We start from the raw sequence: 26143 nt of genomic DNA on the forward strand, positions 1-26143 counted from the left end.
ACAAGCAGTTACAGCAAAGACAGACTGACAAGGAGGAAAATATTATGGAATTGTGCTATATTTGAATGTAAAAAATGAGGATGTGGATCATGGTGTTCAAGGAAGAGAGAAGGAGGTGAAAGGAGTGTGAAAGTGAAAAATTATGAAGCTTGCATATACCTAACTATGCCACATTTTTTGGCTGTTTTTTTTTGTTATATTTTGATATTTTGATTATGACTCTTACACTTTTCCCAAAAGTGGGATAATTAAGACCTACCAATGCTGTTGTGCATATTTGTTTCTCCCTTCTTGACAGATAGCTTGCTTTAGCTCCTTTATTTTGAAGTCCAATTTCATGCCAATGGAGTGAGTTAATGTCTGGTTAAGGTGAGATGATTCTTAAACACTGGAATTGTTTTTCCTTGGTTTTCAACTGGTTCTTGGAGAGCTGTGTGTGTCATAAAGCTGAAACTGTATAGAGCAGTCAATGTCTCAGAGTAATTGGTAGGCGAAATCTTAGCAAATGAAAACAGAGATACTTTTAATCTGTTAAGATATTGTAAGGAGTGCAAAACCAACCTAAAACTATGGAAATAAATGAATCCAGTGTTTGTCCAACTCATTTGTCTTCACACTTTTCTGACAACATGTTCTTACTGAAAGACTCTGAGGAACAGAAAAAAGATAGAATTAACTGCCCTTGTTTGCCCTCCCTGCAAGAAGGGAGGAGTGAGATCTAGGGTCTTGCTAAATTGCTAGTTTCACAAATTTATTGGCTAGCAATGACTGCATATGTGAACTCTCTTAATTTAATTTAGTTCTAATTTGAAACTATTTAATTAAATCAATTTAATTATAATTTGAAACTATTAACATAATTGAACTGAATTGTGTCATGTGAAAAAGTACTTCCTTCTCTTTAATATAAATGCATGGTCTTGTTATTTCTCAGGACACCCTATTTTTCCTTATGAAATATAGTTAGCAGTTATAGTAATAAATAGCCACTCCATTATAGCTTCTGCAAGGAAGTAATGATTTCTGTGGACTTTTATAGCAATTTCTGTGGTTGTATCTTTTTCAAGCCCAAAAAAATGAAGTCTGTTTAATTCCTTCTTGTGTTTCACTAGAACTTCATTCCAGCCCTGTCACCCTCTCTGGACTGTTCACAGTGAGCCTGAGAACTCTTGCCTGTACTAATACCCATTTGAGAACTCGTGATTTGCTGTGCACATTCCCCTTTCCCAGGTGTATTACTTTGCACTTGCCACCATTCTAGTTCACCTGCCAGCTTATCACAGACTCACTCATTATTGAAGACATCATTCTTTACAGTTTTAGTCTTCAATATCCTGAAGAAAATCTCAGTGTTCTAATTCTCAATTTGCATTTTGGACATTTTACTGTACAAAATGTAAAACCAAGTCTTTTCCACTTGCAAACTAATGTAGCTGACTTTACAGCTGATTTTTTTTGTTTTGTTTTGTTTTTTATAATATTTTTTAAGTTTCCAGTCTGCTGTTTTTCTGTCATCAACACGTTTGCATTAAACTCAAGAAAGTGTTTTGAGTTTTCCCTAATAAATTTTCAGTCCTTTTGCCCTTGACTGAAATGGTAAGAAAGAGACAGTCTGATTTTTATAATGGTCCACCAGTGCTCAGGCAAGATGCTTTAATTCTTCTGTGTTCTTTCAAATAGTTTTTGCTTTTTGCTTTGTCAGCAACTGAAGTATTGATGTTATGCATTTAAACTAAGATATAAAAGCAAAACTAAGTCTTTGTGCGTGGGAAGTTGCTCCCTGTTGTTAATTCAGCCGGAATCTCATGCAGAATGCAAACTGAATGGAAGTATAACAACCTGTTATTCAATACTCTGGGTAGCAACTAAAGTTATATTTTGCAATAAAGTTTAAATCAGTCTTCAATTAAGGACCACTAGCAAAACTAAATTATTTTAGAGGGGCTTTTAAGTTTGACTATCTTTGGTTACTGTAAACTTTGTTCTTGAACACCCCTGCTGTTTCTGCTGAACGACTTCAGCCTTCAAAAACCACACTGCTTTGTACTTTCTGCTTTTGGATGCCTTATGTCCTGCTTAGGTTTTCTCTCTTATGGTATAATCAAATTTTATCTTATACAGACTTGTTATTGTACGCAGGAATTTAATCTCTGCTGTTATTGCATTTTAATTCTTAGTCAAATCTGACTAAGAATTCACTTAGAATTGTACTCTTAGGCTCTTGTGAAGATAGATTTCTGTGTATTCCATATTGGCAAATTTTTTCAGAAATAGCTCAGAAATAAAGAGTTCTAATTTTATGAATCTTTCTGAAGTACTTGCTTTTAGTATTTGCATAGATTAGGATGCATAGCAGTTTTGGAGGAAGATGCTCCACCTAAAGGTATATTTACTGTACAAATACTTATGACATTTTGTCATGATTTTCTAATTTCCATGCCCTGAAAAATGCTGGGTATAGTGTATTTCCTAATTGATTGCCAGCACACTCAGAATCTGAACATCATTTCTTTTGTGTTTTTACATGGAAGTTCATGTTTCTAGGTGCTAAATACTTTCTAAGCTACCTATTTTCCTTCTTATTTTAATAAATGTAGCTTCCTGATAGTTAAACTCAGTTTTTTCACTTTAAAAATATTTTTCCAAAATATTTAAGGTTTACATTACGTAATTATGAAACATATATTGCCCACATTGCCTTAAAACTGTGGAGTGTAACAGTATAAGAAAGTTCACATTTTTTCACCTTTGAGTGCCTATATAAATAATGATTACTAAAAGACTATATGCCAGACTTGATAGATATTTGTTTTGTACAGAAATACAGCCGGTCTTTAACAGTTATAGATTAATATATGTATATTTTTAGCTGCTGTTGACCTGAATCTACCAGAAAGATGTTAGTCTGAGATAAACCATTTCTGAATACGGATCAATATTTGTAATTTTTCTTCAGTTGGTTTTTTAACCTGACAGGATATTCTGTTTACAGGATGACTGGATCTCTACTAATTTAGCAATTTATATGCCCACGCTTTAAGACAGTCCGTATTTTGGACACACACAAAACAAAGCATGAGTTTTCCTTTATTTCCTTTAAGTGTGTGAATGTTCAAATTCAATAACTCTGTCATCCAGTTATGTAAATTGCATATGCAAATACCTACATGAATGCATCAACTCATGTGTGCATGAAATGTACAAGTGCATAAAATTAAAGCTGCTATGTAATTCAGCTTTTACAACATTGACATGCTTATAAAGCTTTGGGTGGCAGAGAAAGAGGGAAGAATTGCCTAGAAAGAAGGTAAGTTACTTTTTAAATAATATTTCATACATTAAAAGAAATCGATAAATGAAAAAATAGCAAGCCCCCAGAATGTCCATGAATTTGTTACTCATAGCAGGCTTTACAGAATTCCTCTGTGGAGAGATCCCAATACAAAAACATAGGCAGCTCAAATTCACTGACAATCCTAGAAGTGCTTTGCTCAGAAACAATTTGTTAATTCTTTTTCCTATAAATGGAATCACTTAGATGAATGTAAAACCTTTTATTGCTTTGTTAGGTATTTATTATTCTGACTTCTAAAATTCTTTCTTTAGATCTCACAAAATTTAGAATTCTTGGAAAATCAGAAAATGTACCAAACTTTGGAATTTAGAAAATGGATTCATTGCTCTGGTTACCAGCTAAACTGACCAAACACTGCTTAACTGCTTCTCGGTTTTTGTGTATGAACTATATAAACTGAATCAGGAGTGCTGTATTTCTTAAACTTTTCTTAAGCACAAAAGTGTAAGACTGATTTTTATTAATGTTTTTACCTTACAGCTTAACTATGAGTACTAAGATGTTTCACAAGCACTGTTTAGGTGTCTGCTCTGCCAGAATGAATTAAAAGGAATCACTGCTAGGTCTCCTCTTTTTTTTTCCCGGGGAGAGCAGTAATTGGCTCCACAGGTCTGGTCTGCCTGAATGAGAGACTTTCCATCTGTTGAAATTACCATAAATACTGTAGCTGATATGAGACAGCACCTGGGGCCTTGTAGTAGGTGACAGGCTTTTTTCCACAGCACACTTGTCAGCCAGGAGACAGGAGAACACAGAAACTACTTAGAGGTTTCAAGCAGCATAGATCCTGCTTCAACAAACCTAGACACATGATGTTGCTTTCACACAAGAGATGATGAACAGGTTTCTTTATGAGACCTCCTTATTGTGTGCTCTGATGTGAAAGGTTAAGATGAGCAATTCTAAATTCTGGCCCTTTATTTTTACTGCTATTAATTTCTTATGATAATAAAGGACATTGCTATTTCAAAAAAAATAAAAAGAAGATTAATAAAGGAAAGGGATTTTATGTGATTGATAACATTTGCATCTAGTTACTCTTCAAGGATCATTTACTGTCTCATTCCAATGTTAAAAAGGCAAATATAAAGTCTAATTTTTTAAGTTCAATAACATTAGAATATTTTCTAGAATTACGTCTTTACAGAAGTCAGTGTACATCTGCAGTCTAGATGTGGGAGGCTGAGCCATTGTATCACAGTCCCCTGTCATGCAACTTAATTTAAGTACATCATTATAACTAAAATATATGGATCTGCTGAGCTATGACAACTTAACCTACATGTCTTCACTAAAATTTCCATCATATGTAGTTATTTTTTTAGCCTAGTAGGTATAAAAATCCTGAACACCACTTCACCAGCGCTACATATTAAGGGAGAAAGAAAGCAGAGATGAAGAAAGGAAACATGATTTGCCTAAGGTTATACAACATGTCACAGCACTGATTTTCTACATTTTATATCCACAAGTAGCATTGGGAAAAAACTGGCTTTTCTGTGGTAGAATATGCTTGTGTCCAGATGCATTTTTCCTGACTTAGGTAAGGGGCTGACCTGGAGACTAGGTCAAGTTCAGTTGTTTGAACGTTACCCTTGTTCATTGGAGGCAATTTTAAGTAACTGCATCTACAACTTTTCTCTCAGTTGGGAACTCAGAGAGTGCTTTGTTTTATTGCTTAAGTAATTTTTTTAACAGGCACCATTCATTACATTCCTTTGATAGCTGAACTCAAATGCATCATATGCACCTCTGAGGTTACTTAAGAAGATGTCATGCATAGTAATTCCAGCTTTCTGCTCTTTTTCAACACTTTCTGTAGTTTTTGTAGCAGTAACTACTATGAACATTTTCAAAGTTTCAGGACAAAAACCTTATGACTGAGTCTGCCCCAAACAAAATCACTCCTGTCTCCTGCAGTACTTGGTGCAGTTGACTATCATTGAAACCCTACAGAGGCAGGGAAGTTTCTGAGTCTTCCAGAATCCACTAACAGTAGTTACATCATTATTTGAATTAGAAAGGGGGGTGAATATAAACCAAGATATTATACAAACTGCATATGCTCTTCTTCTTTGAAGTAAATTTTCCAAACTCATTCTTTTAAACTGTTTTTCCACACTGCCTTCTTTTTGGCAGATTTATGGTTGGTTTGTACAGACCTTGCACACAAAATCCTGGTAAGTGGTTAAGATTCATTTGCACCCTATTAATGTTATTTCCATTAACAGTTCAGACAATCAGTACTATCTAGTGCACAGTGTGTTGGACTGGTACTCACAAATGGGGTCTTTGCTTGAATCTATAATTGCCGCATAATCTTCGGTGAGCCAGCAGACTTCACTTTTACTGTTTCTATACTCCCATTCTCCTTTCCCCTCTTGATGTATGTTAGTAAATAAACTGTACACTTACTGTTTCTGCAATGTGCAGCAAAAATTAGTGCCAGATCTTGAATGGGCTTTTTAAGCTTTGCTATGACTTACCAGACAAAGATATTTGAAAGAACTGCACAGAATTTACTTCCATTTAAAAGTAGTCCCTGTAAAAGTAAATTCCAAGCTCTCAAAACTTCATGGAGAGAGAAGCAAACAGTCTATTAAACTGAACTATGACTAGAACTGTGCAAAATATTTGCAAATAACCCTTACAAAATTTCTCTAGCTTTAATATTTCTCTCTAATGTTATGTTAAAACTATGCTCTTTGTAAAGACTGGTTGTGAATAATTTTCATGGAAGGGATTTCAGGAAATAATTGTTTTTTTCTAAGAAAAGATACCTTATTCTGACAACATTATATTCAGTAAATAAATGAAACATGAAGAAAAACCTGTGGGCCAGTTTTAAGGACTGGACTTTCAATTTCATTATCATCTTGCTGTAACAGCTCAGAAAAGTTAGTGTTCTTATTGCTGGTGCAATTTTCTCTGGCTTTGGCTATTTCATGATAAGCTGAATTGTTTTCATATGCATATATGTTTATTTTATATACTTTCTAGGGACAATGTATATTTTAAAATAATTGTGTCAAGCAATTTTTATGTCAGATACTTCAATCTGTAATGAAATGAGAAAGCATAAAATATTTTTTCTCTTAAAACTTCTGCAAATTCAAAACAGAAACAGAACAAAATTGTCAGCCCTCAGTTTGTATAGGAATTCATATTTAAATTCATATTAAAGACTTGGCCATAATACAACCCAAATGGGAATATATTTACTTGGTTATTTATATTTCCTCTCATATACCATGTTTTAATTTTGCCTTTGACTTTATATGAGATCCCAGTTGGGAATGCTGACTTAGGAGCTCTCTTATTTTAAAGACTGTAGACAATAAAGCCCAATATGGAGTATGCAGCTGAATTTGTGTCTAGACCACAAAAACAAATAATATAGACATGTACATAGTCATGTTTTCCTATAAACATGAAAAGGTGGTGAATGGTATGGAAATAACCTCCATTTTCTCCCAAGCAGATGTTAGCACCTGCCTGGTAAAGCACACGCCAGAAGATAGAATCTCATGGAGAAAGCTCCACACCTGCTTGACGTGGTGGTAAGTCATAAAGCATATGTGACTAAAAATCCCTGAATGTAGTCCTGCACTGCTTCTTTCATGAAATATAGAAACCAGGGGTAAAGAAATGTGACTGGATTGACTTTATCTTGCACAGTTTATTTTCCTGAGGTCTATGAATAGCCATCAGAACTGTTTACCTGAAAAGCAAAAGTCTTCAGTTTGTCAAATTATCTTTTATTAATATACCAGTGCAATAACTATTAGTTGGCTTTTATTGTTCTGATTTCTTTGAGGTTCACAAAGTCTGCAAGGGAATGTAACCATCCCCAGCCTATTTCTAGTACCACAGAGACCATAGTTTATGGTGTTGCCACATTTACATCCATCACACTTGCATGAATACAAAAGGAAACCCAGAATATCATGTCTAGGAGACACTGTCACTCCTGCAAACAGCAGAATTTTTATTCAAATAATTGACAATTGGAAGAAATATGTTATCATCATGAGGACCTGGAGGAGTCACTTTGAGATTAGTTAAGAGGCATTCACTTTCCTGTTTGCCAAAAAAAAATACAGGAAATAAGAGATTTACCTTCAATATGCTGAGTGGTCTTAACTAACACTTGAGAAGTGTAAGACTTTTAACGAACAAATTATTCTATAACATGTAAAAAAGGAGTTCAAGCATACATAAAATCACACAGTAGTAAAACTCCAAAGGTTATATTTAAATATTTTTTTGATATTCACTAATGCCTGCATGTTCATTTGTGTATGAGAGTTCTGCAGCAAATATGTAAAAACATCCTTTTTACAAAAAAATTGTATGCTAAATGAAGTAGCGTTCAGTGTAGAAAACAGGTGTTTCACACAATGCTTAGAATAATTTAGAAAAGAGTTTTATTCTTGTGAAAAAGGGCATAGTCCTGCTGTACTGAATGATTCTTAAAAAGAAATCAAATCTGCCATTTGTGAATTGCATAGTTTTCTCTGATTGCTCCCTACCCAACTAAGGAAGTTTAAAATGTTGTTATTCACCTTGAAAATTACTGTCTACTTCAAAGGGAACTCTAAGTCTAATCCACTTAATATTACAAGGCTCTTGTGTGGTAATAGGACAAATCTTACCAATAGAGAAGATTTCTCTTTGCCAAATGCTTTTCTATAATAAAGGAAATGATTGTTATGAAATAGAGGATAAAGGGCTTTACAGGGAAAGAAAAACATCCAAAAGAAGGGTATTGTTCGAATCTGGAGAATGAAGATTCTTTTAAGAATAGAATTACTTGGAAACTCATTTTTCTGATATTTCACAAAATCTCTACTGAGACCTAGTGACACAGCAAATGAGCTCATTTTATCAGAAGTCCAGCTCCTTGTGATGCTTATGACTCTCTAAGATGGATTTGCTGATCTTTACCTGAGTGAAGTTTTTCTACTTAGATTACTGAAAATCCTTCAAATCCTTGTAAAGGATGATCTACCTAGTTTCCTGATTTACCTTGAGCTCTCTGAGAGAACCAGTATGATAGCAGAGTTAAAAAGAATTGAGAATTGATCAGATAAATTCTCCTAAAATAATTCATCCTGAAAAACTGAGCAGCAGTGCCAGTTGACACTGAAAAAGGGTAAATATCTCTCCTTTTCTACTTTTAATGGTTCTTCTGTCAGTGTCCTGCCAAGCCAGGGAGTTCTGCAGGTGATAGGGACAAGAAGATGGGAGAAGATAGAGCATATAACAGAATTATACAGTGTCTGGGAATAAAACCTACCATTATTTTTCCTACAAAACTTATACTCTCTAGTTTCAGTATTCATTTAATTTTCAGTACATATACATATATATATAATGTGTGTGCACAGAAACAAGCTTCACGTTTTTACTTGAAATATGAGAAGGCAAACAATTTTGTAATTGTGAATACCCTAGTTTTCTGCTGTTGCATTAACAGCTTATACTTGTACACTCTATCTTTAGTTTCTGTGAAGATGTAAGTCTGTCCATTTGCATTTTAAAGAGATCTTAGTATTAACATATTTGACAATAAATTAAATAGAAAACAACTTATAGTCTCTGGATCCTCTGTCAAGCAAGGTAGTGTATTTGTGTTTTAGATCCTAGGACTGCACAGTGGGTGATTTTAATTAAGTTCTCCAAACTGATTTGTTGATTGACTAGAATCCATACCTTATTTTCTTCAGATAATTGATTGACTAAATATATCACAGGTACATCCTAAACATTCACAACAAATCTAGGAGGTCTTCCATGAAACTTGGGCGGAATGCCAAGGCATACATCATCAAAGGAAATTAAATATTATATCACTTGTTAGAGAAACAACTTGGTAAAAAGCATTCAAAGCTTATTAGAGCTGCTGACCAGAAGACAACAAAACAGAACAGACGGATTTAAGTTTCTTACAAACTTTCCATTCTATCCCATCTATCGCCTATGGACATGGACACATTGGAGTGGGTCCAGAGGAAGGCATGAAAAGGATCAGAGGGCTGAAGAACCTCTCTCATGAGGACAGGCTGAGAGCATTGGGGCTGATCAGACTGGAGAAGAGAGGGTTCCAGAGAGACCTTGGAACGCCTTCCAGTACCTGAAGGGTCTATAAGAGGGCATGTAGTGATAGAAGAAGAGATGTCTTAAACTAAAAGAAGGTAGTCTCAGATTAGATATCAGGAATAAAATCTTTACTGTAAATTTGATGGGGCACTGGCACAGGTTGCCCAGAGAATATGTGGATCACCCATCCCTGGTAGTGTTGAAAACAGGTTGGATGGGGCTCTGCTCTAGTGGAAAGGGTCCCTGCCCATGGCAGGAGGGTTGGAACCAGATTTTTAAGGTGCCTTCCAACCCAAACAATTTTATTACAAGATTCAATTTTTCTTATCTATTGCTGGAAGATTAAGAGGCAGACAGATGTTTTGCATATCTGTGGTTACAGGCGTGTGTTATTGTCCACAATCAACAGTTTCAACTTTCTTGGTTTTTGGCACTGTGTTTTTGAGATATGTTATCTTTGATAACAATAGGACACTGTGGAGGAAATATCTGTTCAGAAAGTAAAAGAAGAGAGGGGAGTACAGAGTCAGCTTCCTAGCAGCTACATGTAGTAGCTTGTACTGTTAGTCTGTCTATGACTTTGGAAAAGCATCTTCCAGTTTCTCTGTATGTTAATATGTTAATTCAAACATCTTCCATTGTCTCTAAAGCAGCAACAGCAATGCTGTCTTTCTGCAGTATATAACATTTCTAGGACATAGAATGTTCACTTTTCAGATTTTGGGGTGTGCATATTTATAAAATTATTTAAAAGAGGGTGTGGGGGGGTGTTTTGTTTTGTTTTTGTTTACCTGTGACTAAACTGGATACAATTAGTGGCAGGACCAACATCTGCAGCATTCTCATGAGTAGTTCTCCTGGAAACGAAAAGTACTTCACTTCCCGGTAGCTCATCTTGTATGATCGAAGAGAAAACCCCAGGATTACACCTGAAGGGAAGAGAAATCATTATTCAGTCTTTTAAAGAAGTAAACATCTAAACATGGACATCTACAAAGCACTTACTGGACATATCTCATTGTAACCTGCAGTTTTCCCTACACTGATTTACATTCTCCAGTATTGTCTACTACTAAGAGTAGCCCTCCTGGAAATGTTATTTTCATGGTTTAGGAATGGTGTTCCCAATTTAGTGTTCCCAGGGAAACACTGCAAACCACATCTTGCTTACTCAGTCCCCTGCTCCCCTGCTCCCTCCCCCTGTGGAGGGATAGAGAGAACTGGAGGCACAAAATGTGGACATCATGCATTGAGACAAAAACAATTTACTGAAGACAGCAATGAAATAGGAAAAAGAACAGTAATAATTTTAATAACGAAGTGCGCAAGAGGTGAACGATTCACTCACAAGTGCTCACCATGCAGAAATCCCTAACACACTCCAAGAACGAGAAGGGACCCCTTCCCCTGACCCCAAAAAATGACATCAGGTGGTATAGAATAACATCTGGGTCCTGGCCAGGCTGCCTCCTGGCTACTGCAAAAATTAACCCTCTCCTGGCCAGAATCAGGACAGTTATTCAGAAGGATTTTTGTGCTGCTATTTTTTAAAAATCTGGATGACTGTCAAAATCATCTTGAGTGCTAATGAAAAGGAAACAATCCTTGCTACTGTAGCCAAGTGTCTTGAATTCTGGGATTTTGAGTGTAGTCATATATGCAATGCACATACATACTAACTACCAGTCTTCAGAAATTTTGTCCATGCCTGTTTACTCTGTGGGGCCTGATCCTGCATATTTGCTTCAGATTGAAGGAGATAACCAGGACAGAAGTTTTCGAGAATCCCCTTGTGGTTTAGTCTTTTCACAGTCAAAAAGAAGCAGGAGGTAAGCATCTTTACACATGCCTACCTTCAGGAATACTGACTCTAGCAAAAAAGCAGATAATCAGGGCTGAAAGGCCTTACTGGGTGATAAAGTGGTGGGTTACAATGCCTGAGGGACAGGAGCAAGGGAATGACTGGATCCATTGATCTTGCTGGGAACGGATAAATGATCCTTGAGATACATTTACAAATGGAAGCCATAGATAGGCTCAAGTGTGACAACCCAAACTTCCCAGCTACAACTTTGAGGATTTTGTCCTTTATTTGCTACCAACTGCTTTGTTTGCATATTTATTTAGTTATTTGGTTAGCTGACATAACCAGTTGCAATTTGCAATTGTTAAATGGCTTGGTGCCTATCTGATGTAGGACTTCTATACCCAGCTAAATAACAGATGGCTTTATCTGGAACACATTAACCATACAGATGGTGAAACTCTGCTATCTCTCCTTTCCATTCCATGTTCTTCACCACTGTCTAGTACCAGCATTTGGGTTAACTGTGTGTAGAAAGCTGGATCAGGGGATTGATCTTACTGCAAACCACAGTGGGTTTGCAGTAAAATAATTTTTTTACTGTGTTGATTTTCAAGCAGGTAAATTTCCTGATGAAATTATTTTGTATGGCTACACAGGCATTTGTGCCTTCAGTGATAAATAGATAGATAGATGCCTTAGAGAAGGGTGGGATTGCTCTTTTTGAAAGATAGGCAGATTCAGGTTTCATAAAATATTTTATGAAACTGGTCCTCGGTGATGTTAGGCAGCAGAGCATTCTGGCTCCTTTCTAGATCATATTAGAACTTGAGTACATACTTAAAATATAACATTGAACAATTTTGACAACTGCTAGTCCTGATTCTTAGTCACTTTGTGGTTTTGCTTTTATTTAAAGACAGATTTTTGATTGGTACTCCCATAGAGCAGATAATATCTTCATGTCAAATTTTGCTAGCTAAAATATGCTGTCATGCTTCCTACACCAAATAGTTGACATACGCTGGTGAAAGGAAACATCTGTAACTCTCAATTTAGTGACCTCTCTTTGATCATGGTTTAGGGACTTCAGCAGGTTGGTTAAGCTAGAGGAATCCAGAAATGTCTTGTGTAGAGCAGAAAATAGAATGGTGTTCTAGGGAATAGTGTTACAGGATGGAGAGAAAAGTAATTAGAGTGCAAACGACACCAAGCATGGAGTTTGTGTTATGGAAGAGAGGTGGCAGGACCAGAAGGCTTAGTTTGGTTTAGTTTCATTCATATTCTGTAGCTAAGGTAGCTCAGGTAGCTAAAATGCGTTTTGCATAAATTGTTCTTTTTTTGGGTAAAATTACATCATAAAATGCACAGAAGAAGGGCCTCTGAATTATTCTTGTTTATAGGACCTGCCTAAGTTTCTCTTCTTTTCAACAAGGTTTTAAATTCTGCTGCTGCTTTACTCATTATTTTCTTTTAACATGAGAAACACATTTCTCAGATATAAAGAATCCATCTGGACCTTTTGTTTCTGCACTTAATGAGCACTACATTTTGACAACTGGGTAACAAGCAAATAGAGCTAGACCTGTTTCTTACTTAGGCCACAGTTCTGCAATTAGTTCCACATGAATTAATCCCTGCACTAGTACAAAGCCTCACTGAGGTTGGTAAGGGTTTCTGAGGCTGCTATAAGAACTAGTCCTTATGCTATGCTATAAGGGCTTGATTATCTGTTCCACTACCATCCAGGCTGTACAAAGTGACCTAATATGGCTGTTTGAATGAATATTATTGGTAGTGAGTGTGAGTTTCTGAAGTTCCAAGTAAACCTGGTGAGCCAAAAATTATTATTTTTTTTTTTTGTCCTAACATGCTCTGTGCATAATTACAGGGTTTCCCAGCACGGCAGTTTACAGAAAGAATTCCTGCAATGTGAAAAAAAATGTGCCCTGGTAGTGTATTATGTTGAAATGGGTCAACACACAAGAGCTACTTATTCTTCAGCCCTAGTCTTAGCACTGCTATTGATCTGTATGCAGTCATGCCCAAGACATGAGAACCTTTCTCTGACTCAATTTGGCTGATGAAATATAGATTCAGAAGTAGTTGTTTCACAGATATTTCTGAAAATAGGTTGTGTTCACACAGAACAAGCAGAAATTTAGACAAATTATTTCCTCATTGTAGTGTTTGATAATGAATGCAGGCAAGTGTGATTTTACCAGTCCTCCTTGATTTTTAGAAAAAATTAAGATTGAACTTTATTTTCTGTTCCGAGTCTGAATAACTAGGTAGTGGGTATAATATCCCATCTGACAAAATTTAATTAACTAAATTCTTGAAATAGAAAACTCAAATTTGGCAAGCTAGCTTTGTCTTCTCTGATTTAGCTGCTTAGAACCAACATTCAAAGGGCTTGAAATAGTGAGATAGCTGTATACAATGATGATGTAAAAGTAGGCACAAAGCATCAAAATAGAGTCCTGAACCAAGACATGGAAGGAGGTACTAAAACTTTGGAAGGTGTGCAGTATTCCAGCAACCACCCACCACTTCATATGTGGCAGGAGCTTTAGTGCTTAGTACACTTCACGACCAAGACTGGGAAGATTACATATGGAACTGGCCTTTCTCAGTAAAAGTTTCAAGTTTCAGGTTAATTCTGAAAATTGTAATGAGACAAAGCCTTGTGTGAAACAAACTACCACAACCTGTTGTGCAGGTTTCTGTGTACCCTTTGTAACAGAAAAGATCAACTAATCAACACTATCAGAGCCTGACTTCTCAAATGGTTAACAGTGTACCATTTCTGCACTGAAGTAAAGAGGAGATTTATCAACAGAATTTGGGCTTTTTCTGCACAAAAATCAGTAGTGCCTGTTTAAGTTAACAATTCTACACATGTGTTTAGTGTATAACAGAACCATACTGTTAAATAATTTGTACAGTTCATAATGAAAAAGCAAATCAGCTTAGTTATAAAAGGATTTTTGAGGTGTTCTTGTCAGTGATACAGTTAAACTTATGGAAAAACTTATTTGTATATAATCCTGATGATAACAAGAACAATCTAACAAGCTAAAACATTTTATTGCATTGATTTTATACCAATGTAGATGTTCAAAATTAAATTCAATATATATGAATACAGTGAAGAGAGAACTTAAAACTTGCATGGAGCAGAAGATGAAAATAATTCTGGCAGTTAGAATAATAGAATGGAAATGGCAAAATGGTAGTTATGATTTGGAATTCTTTATTCAAAAAATAGGGATATATTGATGAATGGCCTACAGTCTTCACTTCTAGATGTTGAGTACCAGAAAGGAAACAATAAAGTCTTCATGTCAGACGTTAAAAATTATGAATATACTTGTATGGCCAAAAAAACCACAAAACCTTTGATATAAAATGCCTTAAATAGATTAACATCAAAGTGTGATGAAGTAAGTAATAAAATCATGGTCTAAAGTAGCAAGACAAAAATACTTTTTAATACAATTTTTTTTTCAGAACAGGTATGTTCTGGAGATGGCTGGTTTTGAAAAAATAAAAAAAAAAATCACACTATTTCCTTAATTGGATTTGAAAATGAGTCTCAAAATCTTCATTGGAGAAAATGAAGTTCTTAATTGTGTTACAAAAATGCCTTGGTCTCACAGTAGTGGACAGCTGTTTCACATAACTCCTTGTGTTGCATATATGAAACGGGTGGCACACCTACACGTATGTTTAAAACAACACATCTACTTTAAAAATCCTAAACCATAACTCTTAGAAGATGGGAGATGGGGCTTTACCCACATCTAAACATTCATTCAAGAATTTTAGGGAAGCTCAAGTCTATCCTGGCCCACTTAGAAGAAATGTATATATATAAATCATTAGATTTCTAATAATAAAAAAGAAGATTTCTTTTTTCATTACTTTGAATAACTCGTTATTTTAAGTCTAAGTTATTGAAATGAATTCTTATGAGCTTCTGGTCTCTATCTAATTTCAGAATCACACAGGAATTAAGACCATACAATTATTTCAAACTTTTATTTGTTTACAACGTCCATGCTGTCTGCTGCATTTTCAAGCAAGAGGTACAGAATGATGAAAGTTGTACTTCTCAACTGACCAAACATCACTTAAACATATTTCAAGAGGAAATTACTATGTGTTATATCAAGAGTGCAAGAGCTGCTTTGTCTTTATCAGTGCTTGCCAGTCCAATCTGAACACACCACTGAGAGTTATATACACTTCTGCTTTTTACTGTAAATCTCAGAACACTGTTAAATAAGGTCCATATCAATATCCTTTCCTTTAATATATGAGGTACAGAATTACTTTTTATTTTCCAGCAGGAAATAGAAAACTTCAAAAATAACTGTGAAAAAATACCTTATGCTGAGTAGAATGTTATTCTAAACTAACAGCTGTTAATAGTTCAGATCCAGAAAACCTTGTAACCAGCAAGCAAATAACATTTTGTTCTATAACAGAAATTGGGCAAGAGCCATGAGGGGAATCAGGCTTCTACCAGTTTAATGGGACATTGTATATTTTTGTTAGCTGCACAGCCATTTCATTCCTACGTTCCTGCAGAGCTCTGGAATGACTGCTTTTGTTCTTTGGGTCATTTGTTATTGCTTAATTTGCCACTTTGTTCTGACACTTTTTCTTCTAACAGCCAGTTTCAGATAAGTCCACAACTGTATTTACTTGAGACAAACAGGTAAAATACTTCTCTAGTGATAAGAAACACTTAAAGTTGCCGGCAAATTCCGTTTCTTAATTTCTTTCCTTGCTTGCCACAAGAATCACACAATTTGCTCAGCACGACTTTGATTTTCATGATTTTTGTTCCATAACTTTGTATTAAATCTTCACCCCCTGGTACACCTGCATAAATTTAATTTATATTAAATCTACATCCCCCTTCCTTGCTTTCTGGTTTTCCTTATGTAGGTAGGAAGGCATGTTCCCTTTGCAACCATTTTATTTTACATAAATACCAGGTTATAACTGCATGATGACACTATAGTAGAGAGCTTAAGGACCTGTGCTCCAAGTTACCCTATTAGAATCTATATTAAAGTGGAATATGCGTTGATTTGGACACAAGAAGCTACGTCCCCTTTGCCTCCTGACTGTGAGGAGTCATGGGAGAAATGATGTGGGAGAGCTAGATATCCTAGACATGACTAGGATCCAGAAAAGATCTGGGATCTGCAAAAAGGGATGTGTCCAGAGAAAAGCAAGAGTATAGCAAAGCAAGAGTCACTTTAATGTCAGAGAGTTGTCCACTGCACTGGAAGAGAAGTCAGTGTGTTACCCTTGCTCAGGGGCCACTGGAGCTGTGCTGGGGAGACAAGGACCATTCTACAGTCACAGCGCCTCAGGAGCACATGCCCCTGAACCTGACCCTGAAGGTTTGCCTTATCCTGTAAGAGAGATTGTTTTCCCCAAAAAACCCACACCAGTGTTCAGTTACAATTTGCAGAGGTGTTTTATGGTAAACATGTATGGCAGGCATTTAGAGCTAGATTAACAGAGGCACATGGGCACTTAATTACCAGCTCAGAGTTAGTCAAACCTTCTGCCTGATCTTCTGTCCCGCTCTGGAGGAGCCTGAATTCCTGAAACACCTTTGTAGCTATAGCTGAGCACTTGCATGTTGCCTTTACTTGCAGTCACAGTATCTCCTCCTTGGATTTTGTGGACAGAAAATGTGCAGGTGGAAAGGGGAGTCTGGAGCTGTAAGAACTGATGCAACTAATAAAGAGCAAAAGCACCATTGGACCAGATGATGCTTGAACGGGACACCAAATCTGAGGATATAATAGATTCTGAGTGCTGTTAACAAGACTTTGTAGAAACCACTGAAATTTGTCCTTTGCAATTTCTCTGCTCTAGTGTTAGACTCATACACTTTTCCCCTTTTGTCTCTAGTTGTTTGGCTCATTTGCCTGTCTTCCCCAATTAGAAGGTAATTTTGTTCCTTTGAGAACATGCCCAAAAAATTGTTCTCTTTTTATCCAACTTCAACTTCTCTGTTTGCCATTAAATGTTTTTTAATTTTTTTTTGCTTGTTTTCATTGAACTGTTTCTGTATTTATCTCTTGTTTGTAATTGTTGATTTCTCTCCTTTTTCTTTGTTGGTTTTTGGGGTTTTTTTTGTTTGTTTGTTTGTGTTTTTTGTTTTGTTTTTTTTTAATTTTATTTTTAAGACAAGCCATTGCCAGACATTAGTAGAGGATTTGGAACGAGGAAGAGTTTTCACTGCTGGCACTGAAGCAGACTGTTCTGAATGGAATAAGGACATTATTCCTGATTTCATTCTCAGACAAGAGACTTCGTTGAAAGACAAACTATGCCTAGTTTATGTACTTTTATTAGTCTCTGAGCTATAGTAAAAAAATACTATAGATGCAAAAAATAACAAATAATTCTATGAATATACAAGAATAATATCTTACTATGCATATACAAAAACTCAGACATTCACAATATATATGAAACTATGAAATATGAAATATGAAATATGAAATTATAATGAATTATTTAGAATTATGGTACTACTCAGTGCTTTATAAAGTTACTGCAATAACTGTTCCTTTCACACCTGACTTTACTTTGCTGCTTCACATTCATGACTAAAGTGAATATATTTACTGACATAAAATACAGATCTAAACAGATAAGGAAGCTTCTATCTCAAAGTTTATAGGGTACCTTTCCTGCTTTACAGTTCTTTCTTCCCTCTTTTTGCTTGGCTGGAAGCTGACATATTCCTTAACAGAACTGAATTTTACTTTTCCCTACTGTCGTTTCAGCTGCCCAACCATATTATTTTGTCTTTTGTACAGTATAGCTGCACTGAAGAATCGCAGACAATGAGACTGAGACCACTCAGGTACAAGAACTTAGTGCAAACATCCACAGAAAACAGAGGTTTACTCTGAGGAATTTTTGGTGTAGTTTGACAGAGATCTTGAAGTTGGATGTGGAGAGATGCCTTTGTTTTTTTATTCCAGCTTAGACACACACTACAAAGAGTTCATTTCAGGCTGGACTGTCTGGATATGCAGTTTAGCAGCATTATCAGCAGGACATTCAAATTATGCAGTCATATCTCTATGGAACTAGGCCAAGCTTTAATTCCTAAAAAACCACCTGTTAATTTAGCTTAGTGCTAATAGTCTCAATCTGTAAATGACTTGTTTGACACTGAGGTTTAAGTATTTTGGTGAATCGAGACATGCCCACGCCAGAGTTATTTGGATCTTGGAATATATCACATGGTAGACTTTGTTAAAAGATTTCTTTTTGTCCAGCATTTTGTTGAGATGTGCAAACAACCTGGGTAGCCTGAGAGGGAGAATTTCCTCTTGTAGAACATAAGATTTTTCCCAAATCAGGAGTAAGCTTTACCATAACACTTTTTTTTTTTTTTTTTAATGTTTGATTTGTTCAGTGAATTCTTTCTGTAAGGCTCATGGCTGAAATTTATGGAATCATGTTACCATTTTCTTAAAAAGATAGCTAGGATGCTTTCACTCCCTAGATGTTTGATTATGAGCCACTTCATCCCTAAAATCCTCAGTATGACTGCAAAACTATTTATGAATAGAACCTTCCATCTATTTTTTTTAATTGCCAGCAGCCTCTTCCAACACATGAATTTCCAGAAGTGTTTAATTTCAGTTGATTAAGAAGTATCATGCTTTACTTCTTGAGAGTTAACTCATCTGAAAGATACATTAATGATTATTTTAGATATAGCCTCCATATAGTAATGACACCTCTCTTCTCACTGTTAGGTGTTATTCAGAATGGTAGAATTTTCCTATCTTAAAGGTCACAAAAATGGCACAGGGAAACTTGCACCTGGAATAATACTTACACAGTAAGTACCTGAGTCCAAACAGCGACCTTTTAAGTCCCTCCAGATAAAAACAAAGCTTAGTTCTGTAAATCTGTAAAGTTAATGGGCACTGCTCCATTTGCTTTGGAAGACTCCTCAGTTCTCACCCTTCTGCTTGTGTTTTTCTCAGAACTGCCATGACATAAACATCTATTTGCCTAATTCCAGGCTAAACCCTGAGGGACTAGCAACTGAACACAACTGTCACACTGAATGCTCAGAATCATCTGGACTTGGGATACCCTGTGTCCCTGTTCTTGCTCAAAGGATCACTTCACAGCCTGGGGCTTCCTGTTATAGGTTTTTAGCCTACAACATTTTAGTCATTAGGTTAAACACAATGCTGCCTTTTGCTCTCTTGGCATATGTATCTGTCCTTAGAAGTCCAACATTTACCTCTGCCTTGTAACACGGCTTTGAAAGGAATGGTGGAATTGCCTCCCCCTGCAACTTGCCTTTTGAGAGGAAAAGAATAACGTAAAATATTTTCGAGAGGAAAAGAATAACCTCACTCCTCAAGCGTTGCTGACACCACTCCCAAGGTGAGGACTCTCGGGCTTCTAGATCTCCACTGAGTGAAATGTCTGGCATGGTCCTGACTCAGAAAGGAGTGGGAGTAGGAATGCAAACCTCTTTGTTTGTTTGTTTGTTTGTTTGACTGCCTGTGCACCTCCTGGCAAGTTTCAAGCAGTTACATGGTCAGGTCGTGGACTTGTGTGGTTACCCTGTTGAGTCTCCTTGCTCTAGCTCATGCACTAAAAAGACACAGCTCTGAGATTTAGATTCCATGAGCAGCTTCCTTTGCCTGCATTTAAGGCATTGAAGAACTTGATTGCACATCCATGTCTGTTTAATATGTGGATTCCCAAATCAATTTTTTTTTTTTTTTAAATAAAGACATTAACATATGTTGTATGTTACATATGTTGTAGACTTATTTGTCAACTACCTTTGGTTAGTACTCCCGGGAATTCCCTGATTATTGGTCCTGTAATACAAAGGCAATTCTGCTCTTTTTCTTTCATTTAGCCCTTGTGCATGGTAAAACCAAAGCATTTACTAGAGCCAGTTTGAGTTGCCAGATAATGTTGCTGTGTAAATAATGCTTAAAACTTAAGCCCCATCTTTTATAGACTTTGCTTTGAATAAATCAATTTTCAGTTATACCAGGTTACAGTAAAAGGTGAAAAACAAGCACACACTTTGTAACACTCAAGCTCATTTCTATTTATGGTCTTCTATCCCTTACAATAGAAATTATATAGACATGCTTTAGCCTTTTCAAGCAAGATATTTCTTTTTTTTTAATGTAGAGTATTGAAGAAGAATTCAAAAGATTAATATAATTCATGCTAAAAGAAAGGACATGGGAGAATAAGCAGGAAATATGAGTAGCAGTAACATTTTGTTACTGTCCTGATTCTCCTGTTACCCTTGTGGCTTTCTTTTACAGCATTTATTTTCCTTCTCACTGTTGATCAGCTCATCAAACCCATTATTTTACTCTTTTATTTTAAAAAGTCTCATGAAACCTAGAAGGAAAATAAGGTTCTCTTGTATGGATTTTTAAAGGTTACAAACCCTGTGGTTTCATTGTGTTGATTTGAAGTGCAAACACTGTCTATACAACTTCAAGTCTGATGGGCTGACACAACAATGCAATAATCCAGCTTTTACTAAAAGTCCTCTGAAATAATTTCCATTTGTTCTTCTACTATTTGCCATATTTTCTTCCCTACTCCCTACCATATATATTTTTTGAATCCATGAATAATTTAAGACATCTTGGTGAGAAGCCTACTTGTTCTCTAACACACATTACAGACACCATAGAACATTCTGTGAACAACAGAGATGGAGAAATCGATATGGGAGGCAGAAATTTCTTAGCTCCTTACTAAGTATTTTTTATCATTGCTTGCATTGCCTTATTGCTCCAAAGCTCCAGTTAAACCAACTTTTAGTACACTAGGAAAAAATATATATTACAATATATGCTAAATCCCATTGAATCATAGAGCAACTGATGCTGGAAAAGACCTCTAAGATCACCAAGCTCAACCCTTACCCCAACACTGCCAAGTCCACCACTAAACCAAGTCCTGAATGCCACATCTATGCAACTTTGAAGTATCTCCAGGGACGCTGGCTCCCCGGCTTCCCAGGCCAGACTCTTTTGGTGTTTAACAACCTTTTCAATCATGGAATTTTTCCTAATATCCAAAATGAACATCCTCTGATACATCTTCAGACCTTTTCCTCCTGTCCTGTCCCTTGTTATCTCTGCAAAGAAGCCAATCCCCACCTGGCTACAGCCTCCTTTCAGGGAATTGTAGATAGTGAAAAGGTCCCCCCTGAGACTCCTTTTCTGCAGGCTAAAACCTCCCATCTCCCTCAGCTGCTCCTCACAGAGATTGTACTCCAGACCCTTCCCCAGCTCCATTGTCTGTCTCTGGACTCCATGTAGCACCTCAGTGTCTGCCTTGTTGTAAATTTACTTATCATAAGACTGCTGGGTTGGGATCAAAAATTAAACAAAATACAAAATCTTGAGAAAATGCACAGCAAACAGAAGGAATTGTGAGGATTGTCAGAGGATATGCACAACTAATGTGACTACATGGATTATTTTATGAAGCTGGTGGTTGCAAAACACCTGGTTTTTCTTTAACAAGGCATGAAAAATGAAAAAAATTAGTATGTCTCAGCTACTCATCTAGAGGTCTTTGCTACAGTACAGTAGAAATTATCCCAGTGCCTATATTTATATCTTACTGTTTTTTAGCAGCCTTTTCAATATCTAGAATATGTAGCCTCTTTTTTTATTTCTCCTTAGTATTTGATTTATTTGTATGTTTTTTCGAATGCAATTAAAGATAAGCATAAAGAAAAACATTTTTTCTATGATATCATATAATCTCCTGAAACTTTCAGATGCCTAGCTATTTCAAGAAAATTTGTCAGAAGTTTAAGCTAAATTAATGAAATTTTCAGGAATTCATGGACAGCTGAACATACCATCTTCAGCCACACCTCCATTGTGGCCAACTCAAAAGCATTTCATCTCCAATGACGTCTTGTTCTAGCCTTACAAGTGCTAGTAAGGATCTAACAATGTTAAATATTTACTCAACATACAGATCAGTGGCGTCTTGCTTATGATTTTGTGATGCCTTGCAGTCATCACAGCAATTATACTACTCCCTGTCTGCTGAAATGTAGATAGGGTTGGCAAGGCCTAATATTAGTTTATTTCTTGTTGATATGTCTTTTCAGTCCCCTTTCAGGATCAACACAAAAGTTTTCTTGATAATCTTTGTGATAACTACTGTTTCAATTGTAAATATCCTCTGATAGCTTGATGGCCGTACTCTAATGGCATTCAGAGAATTTTCTTGTAAAATCTCTGAGAAGTCACATCCTAAACGTCCCACACAGTAACTGCCATGTGTTCTGCCTAGGATAGCTTTGAATTTTGATTTGTAAGAAGCTGTATTATATAAACACATTTATTTTTAATTTCTAGAGAGAGTTTTGAGAATCTCAACAGCTTTTTTTTCAATCTGTATGAAGAGTGGAGTGAATGCATGTTTCTCTGGACAATTTAATGACCACTCAGATTTTTGAGCACCACTTTGCAAGTCCACTGATTTGAAAATTTAGAATGTTAGGATAGAAAAGAGTTGATACTTGGCAGATTTTGCATCCTTACTGTGCATTTATGCACAGCTGCTCTCTCTAGAATGCTTAATTGTTATTCACAAGGTAGCCAAGTTTATTGTTGCTACTCTGTGCTATGTATGGCAATTCAACAATTATTGCTGTTTCATTTCAGTAACACCAGAATGAATGGTAAGGACTGTGGATTGTGATAATATATCAACATTATTTTATTTTGCAAGTAACTGTTAAACTAGAGCACTGTTCATATTTCACAGTCTGACTTTTACTGCTGGCTTCTTATTAGTAGTTAAAGTTCCTTGCATTTCTATACTTTTTCTTCCTTTTGAAAAGAATAACCACTTTTGCAGTTTTAAGTGTCACTCTGAGATTTTCTGTCTGTTTATGGGGTTTTTTTCCTTCCCAAATTGTAACTATTTTATAACTAAAAGAAAAAAGAAAGGTTTTAATTAGAAAAAATTTCAGAATATTACTTAAGAAGGTTTTGTCACTCAGTGAGAAATCAATTGTGCTAGGCAGGTTCTTTAGGAGAGCCCTGAGAGAGTCACCCCATGAATTCAGCATAAAAATAATTAATTTCTCTTAAACTGTAGCCAACTGATTTTCTTGCATATATATGTGGGTGTGTGTGTGTGTGTGTGTATTTATAATTCCTCTCTTTATGTTATAACATATTTTTTCACCTTAAATTCAGGTCCCACAGCTATTTCTCCTTCAGTGATGGATCTTTGCTCTCATGCAAATTCTAACAAGGCTGCCTTCGGAATCGTCTCAGTGTTCAATGTCAATATATAGTGAGGTCAAGTACTCTTCTCTGGGTATGTCAGTATATCCTTAAGTGGATATAGAGATCTGCCAATTGCAGAAAATGTGTTGCTTCAACACACAAGGCCGACATTTCTGTGGGCATTATCCCGAGTTTAGTCTAACTGCTTATCACAGATTTGTACCTCGTAGGTCTTTAAACTGTTTTTCAGACAGGGAGTCTTCCCAAGATAGGAGAATCTGCTCCTTTGCACTGTTCAGATATTGTAAGGGCTTTGTGGGTTTTTTGCCTCCTGTGCCACGAAGGATCCTTTCAAGGCTTTTATTTATCTCTCTGTTTTTTTCTTCAGAGGCAACGGGCAAGGCCTTCAGCTCACCTGTCTTCTTCCTGTACTTTTAACTCGGTTCTTTTGGCAAACACACTGGAAACTTTTGGAGCCTCCTGCATAGTTAATGCTGTGGCACAACAGTTTGTATGGGTTTGTCTATATTTCACACATGTTGTGAGATTGCTGGCAATTACAGAAGCCTGGCTTCAATGGCACAGCCAGGCCTGCATTCCTTCTTCCCTTTGGGGAAACAGGGAGTCAGAAAATAGGAGTGGATCCGTCCCCCTCCCCCTTGAATGTCCCAGCAGACAACTTCAACATATACCTCTGGCAAGAAGATTTTAGATAGAGAATTAGAGCTTAAAAAGCATGCAGAAACTGCTTTTCATAGTACTTGCTTCACCACCTGCCTCTATTTCACGGAGCTCCTCAATTAAGACAGCATTTCTCTACAGACAGCTTCTGAGGATCTCTGTTTAGCAGCGCTCTGTGTCTCGGTCTTTCCTTCAGTACAAGTTCAAAACCCACAGGAGATTCTTTGGCATTTAAAGTCCTGTCGGAGTCTTGGATCCTGTGCCATTTTTTGGAAAATGGGATGTGAGAAAGAAGGCAGGCTGATAAAGGAAGCGTATCTGAAAGGAAGGAGTTTTTGGGGACAGGATGATGATTCTGAGTAGCGTGGGAGAGCCTGAGATTTTGCCAGTAAATTGGCTAGCGCTTCAAAGTTTGTGAGACTTCCTGCAGATTTTTCATGAGCCACCATGATCCCTGCAGTACCTTAAAGTGCTCCTGGTCATCATGATATTCCTAGTTTACCAGTGGTCAGCCTCACAAATTTTAACGTGATTTTTCTCATCTATTGCATCTTGACCAGATTGACTACAGAAAACTAATGCATAATATCTTTATGTGAACAAGAAAAATGAGAAAAATGTCATCAGAATTTGCTTATTGACTATGATTTTCTCCAAGTTTCTTGAAGGGCTTGAGAAAAGTTTAAATTTCACTAAAAATATTAACAATGATTATGACAATGTATTAGATAGACTCTACCTGTGCTGAAGGTTTAGTCTGAAGGACATTCCTTGCATTTTTTAGGGAATAGAGAATAGTTCCAAGTATTTTTCAACATGAATTATAGCTTCTTACATTCTCACCACTATGTTTTTAATGAATAATTGGCTTAGTGTGGTCTGAGCTAATGAATTTAGATTACAGTTCAGTTTAGAATCAGATTAACAACCGAATAGCTATATAAATGTCTCTATTTCTCCTTGTCATGTGAATACCAGAAAAACCTCACTCTATTTTCAAAATATCTGTATACAACAGAGAGAACTGCAAGTTGTTGTTACCCACCCTTCATAACAAAGAGCAAGATTCTCACTCCAGCACAAGTCCAAGTCCCCACAAGCAATCCCCACTGTATATATAAATAAGACAGTGCTGGAACGAAGAAAAGATCCTGTGCACTTAACCTCTACCAAAATCAATTCTGCTCAGCAAAGAAATAGGAAATGCTCTATTAAAAAGGCTTTTTCATGACTATCCCTCAATAAAAGAGATGCAAGAAAAAAAGTCACTGAAGAAATGTTGCTCTCTCTAAATACAATCTTTTCCTGAGTATGGTTTCTATGAAAACTTCTGGACTGACAGCTCTAGGAACTGTCATCTGTCTATTAGATTACAGAGCGTTAATCATTATTTCTTGTAAACAATTCAACCCTGGCCTGAGTATAGTTTGGTTTCCACCTAGACTCACATCTAAACATCTCCAATGGGAGATCCAGTAGTGCTAATTGGTGGGCTAATTCTGCAACATTGACTGCTGTCTGCCGAGAGAGGGATCAAGCCCACCATCTAATTTCCCACAGATCACCAGACAACCGAGTGATGATAACAACTTAATCGTTGCCAAACTAGACAGATGGAGTTCAACTACTGAGGGTCTTCCAAACCCTTTAGCCATCTGTTCCCTACTTCTGAGTATTTTCTACAGCAAGAAAGTCTCAAAAGCCCCAAATATTACCTTTTTATAATCAGTTAACCATGAAATTACTGTTTTAATCATGTATAAGCACTGCAAATTTACACCACAAATAACAAATATAAGTAAAATTTTGATCATTTTTGATAAAAACAAGAAGACTTTTTCTTCCATATCTTATGCTAGTTACATCTACAGGTTC

At 36.3% G+C, this 26143-nt stretch overlaps 1 protein-coding gene across 4 annotated transcripts in view; it reads right to left on the reverse strand.

The window, feature by feature from the left end:
• Positions 1–26143, reverse strand: part of SLC1A3 (solute carrier family 1 member 3) — a 61944-nt gene that overhangs the window by 33938 nt on the left and 1863 nt on the right. For 3 of the 4 annotated variants that reach the window (XM_058826014.1, XM_058826012.1, XM_058826011.1), the window contains exon 2: positions 10249–10386. The exons of the other annotated variant lie outside the window; for it this stretch is intronic. In XM_058826014.1, coding sequence (XP_058681997.1) covers positions 10249–10386 — 138 coding nt within the window. The remainder of the gene's footprint in view (positions 1–10248; positions 10387–26143) is intronic. 4 annotated transcript variants of the gene reach the window in all.

This window comes from Poecile atricapillus, chromosome Z, assembly GCF_030490865.1.
Source record: "Poecile atricapillus isolate bPoeAtr1 chromosome Z, bPoeAtr1.hap1, whole genome shotgun sequence".
Classification (NCBI taxonomy): Eukaryota; Metazoa; Chordata; class Aves; order Passeriformes; family Paridae; genus Poecile; species Poecile atricapillus.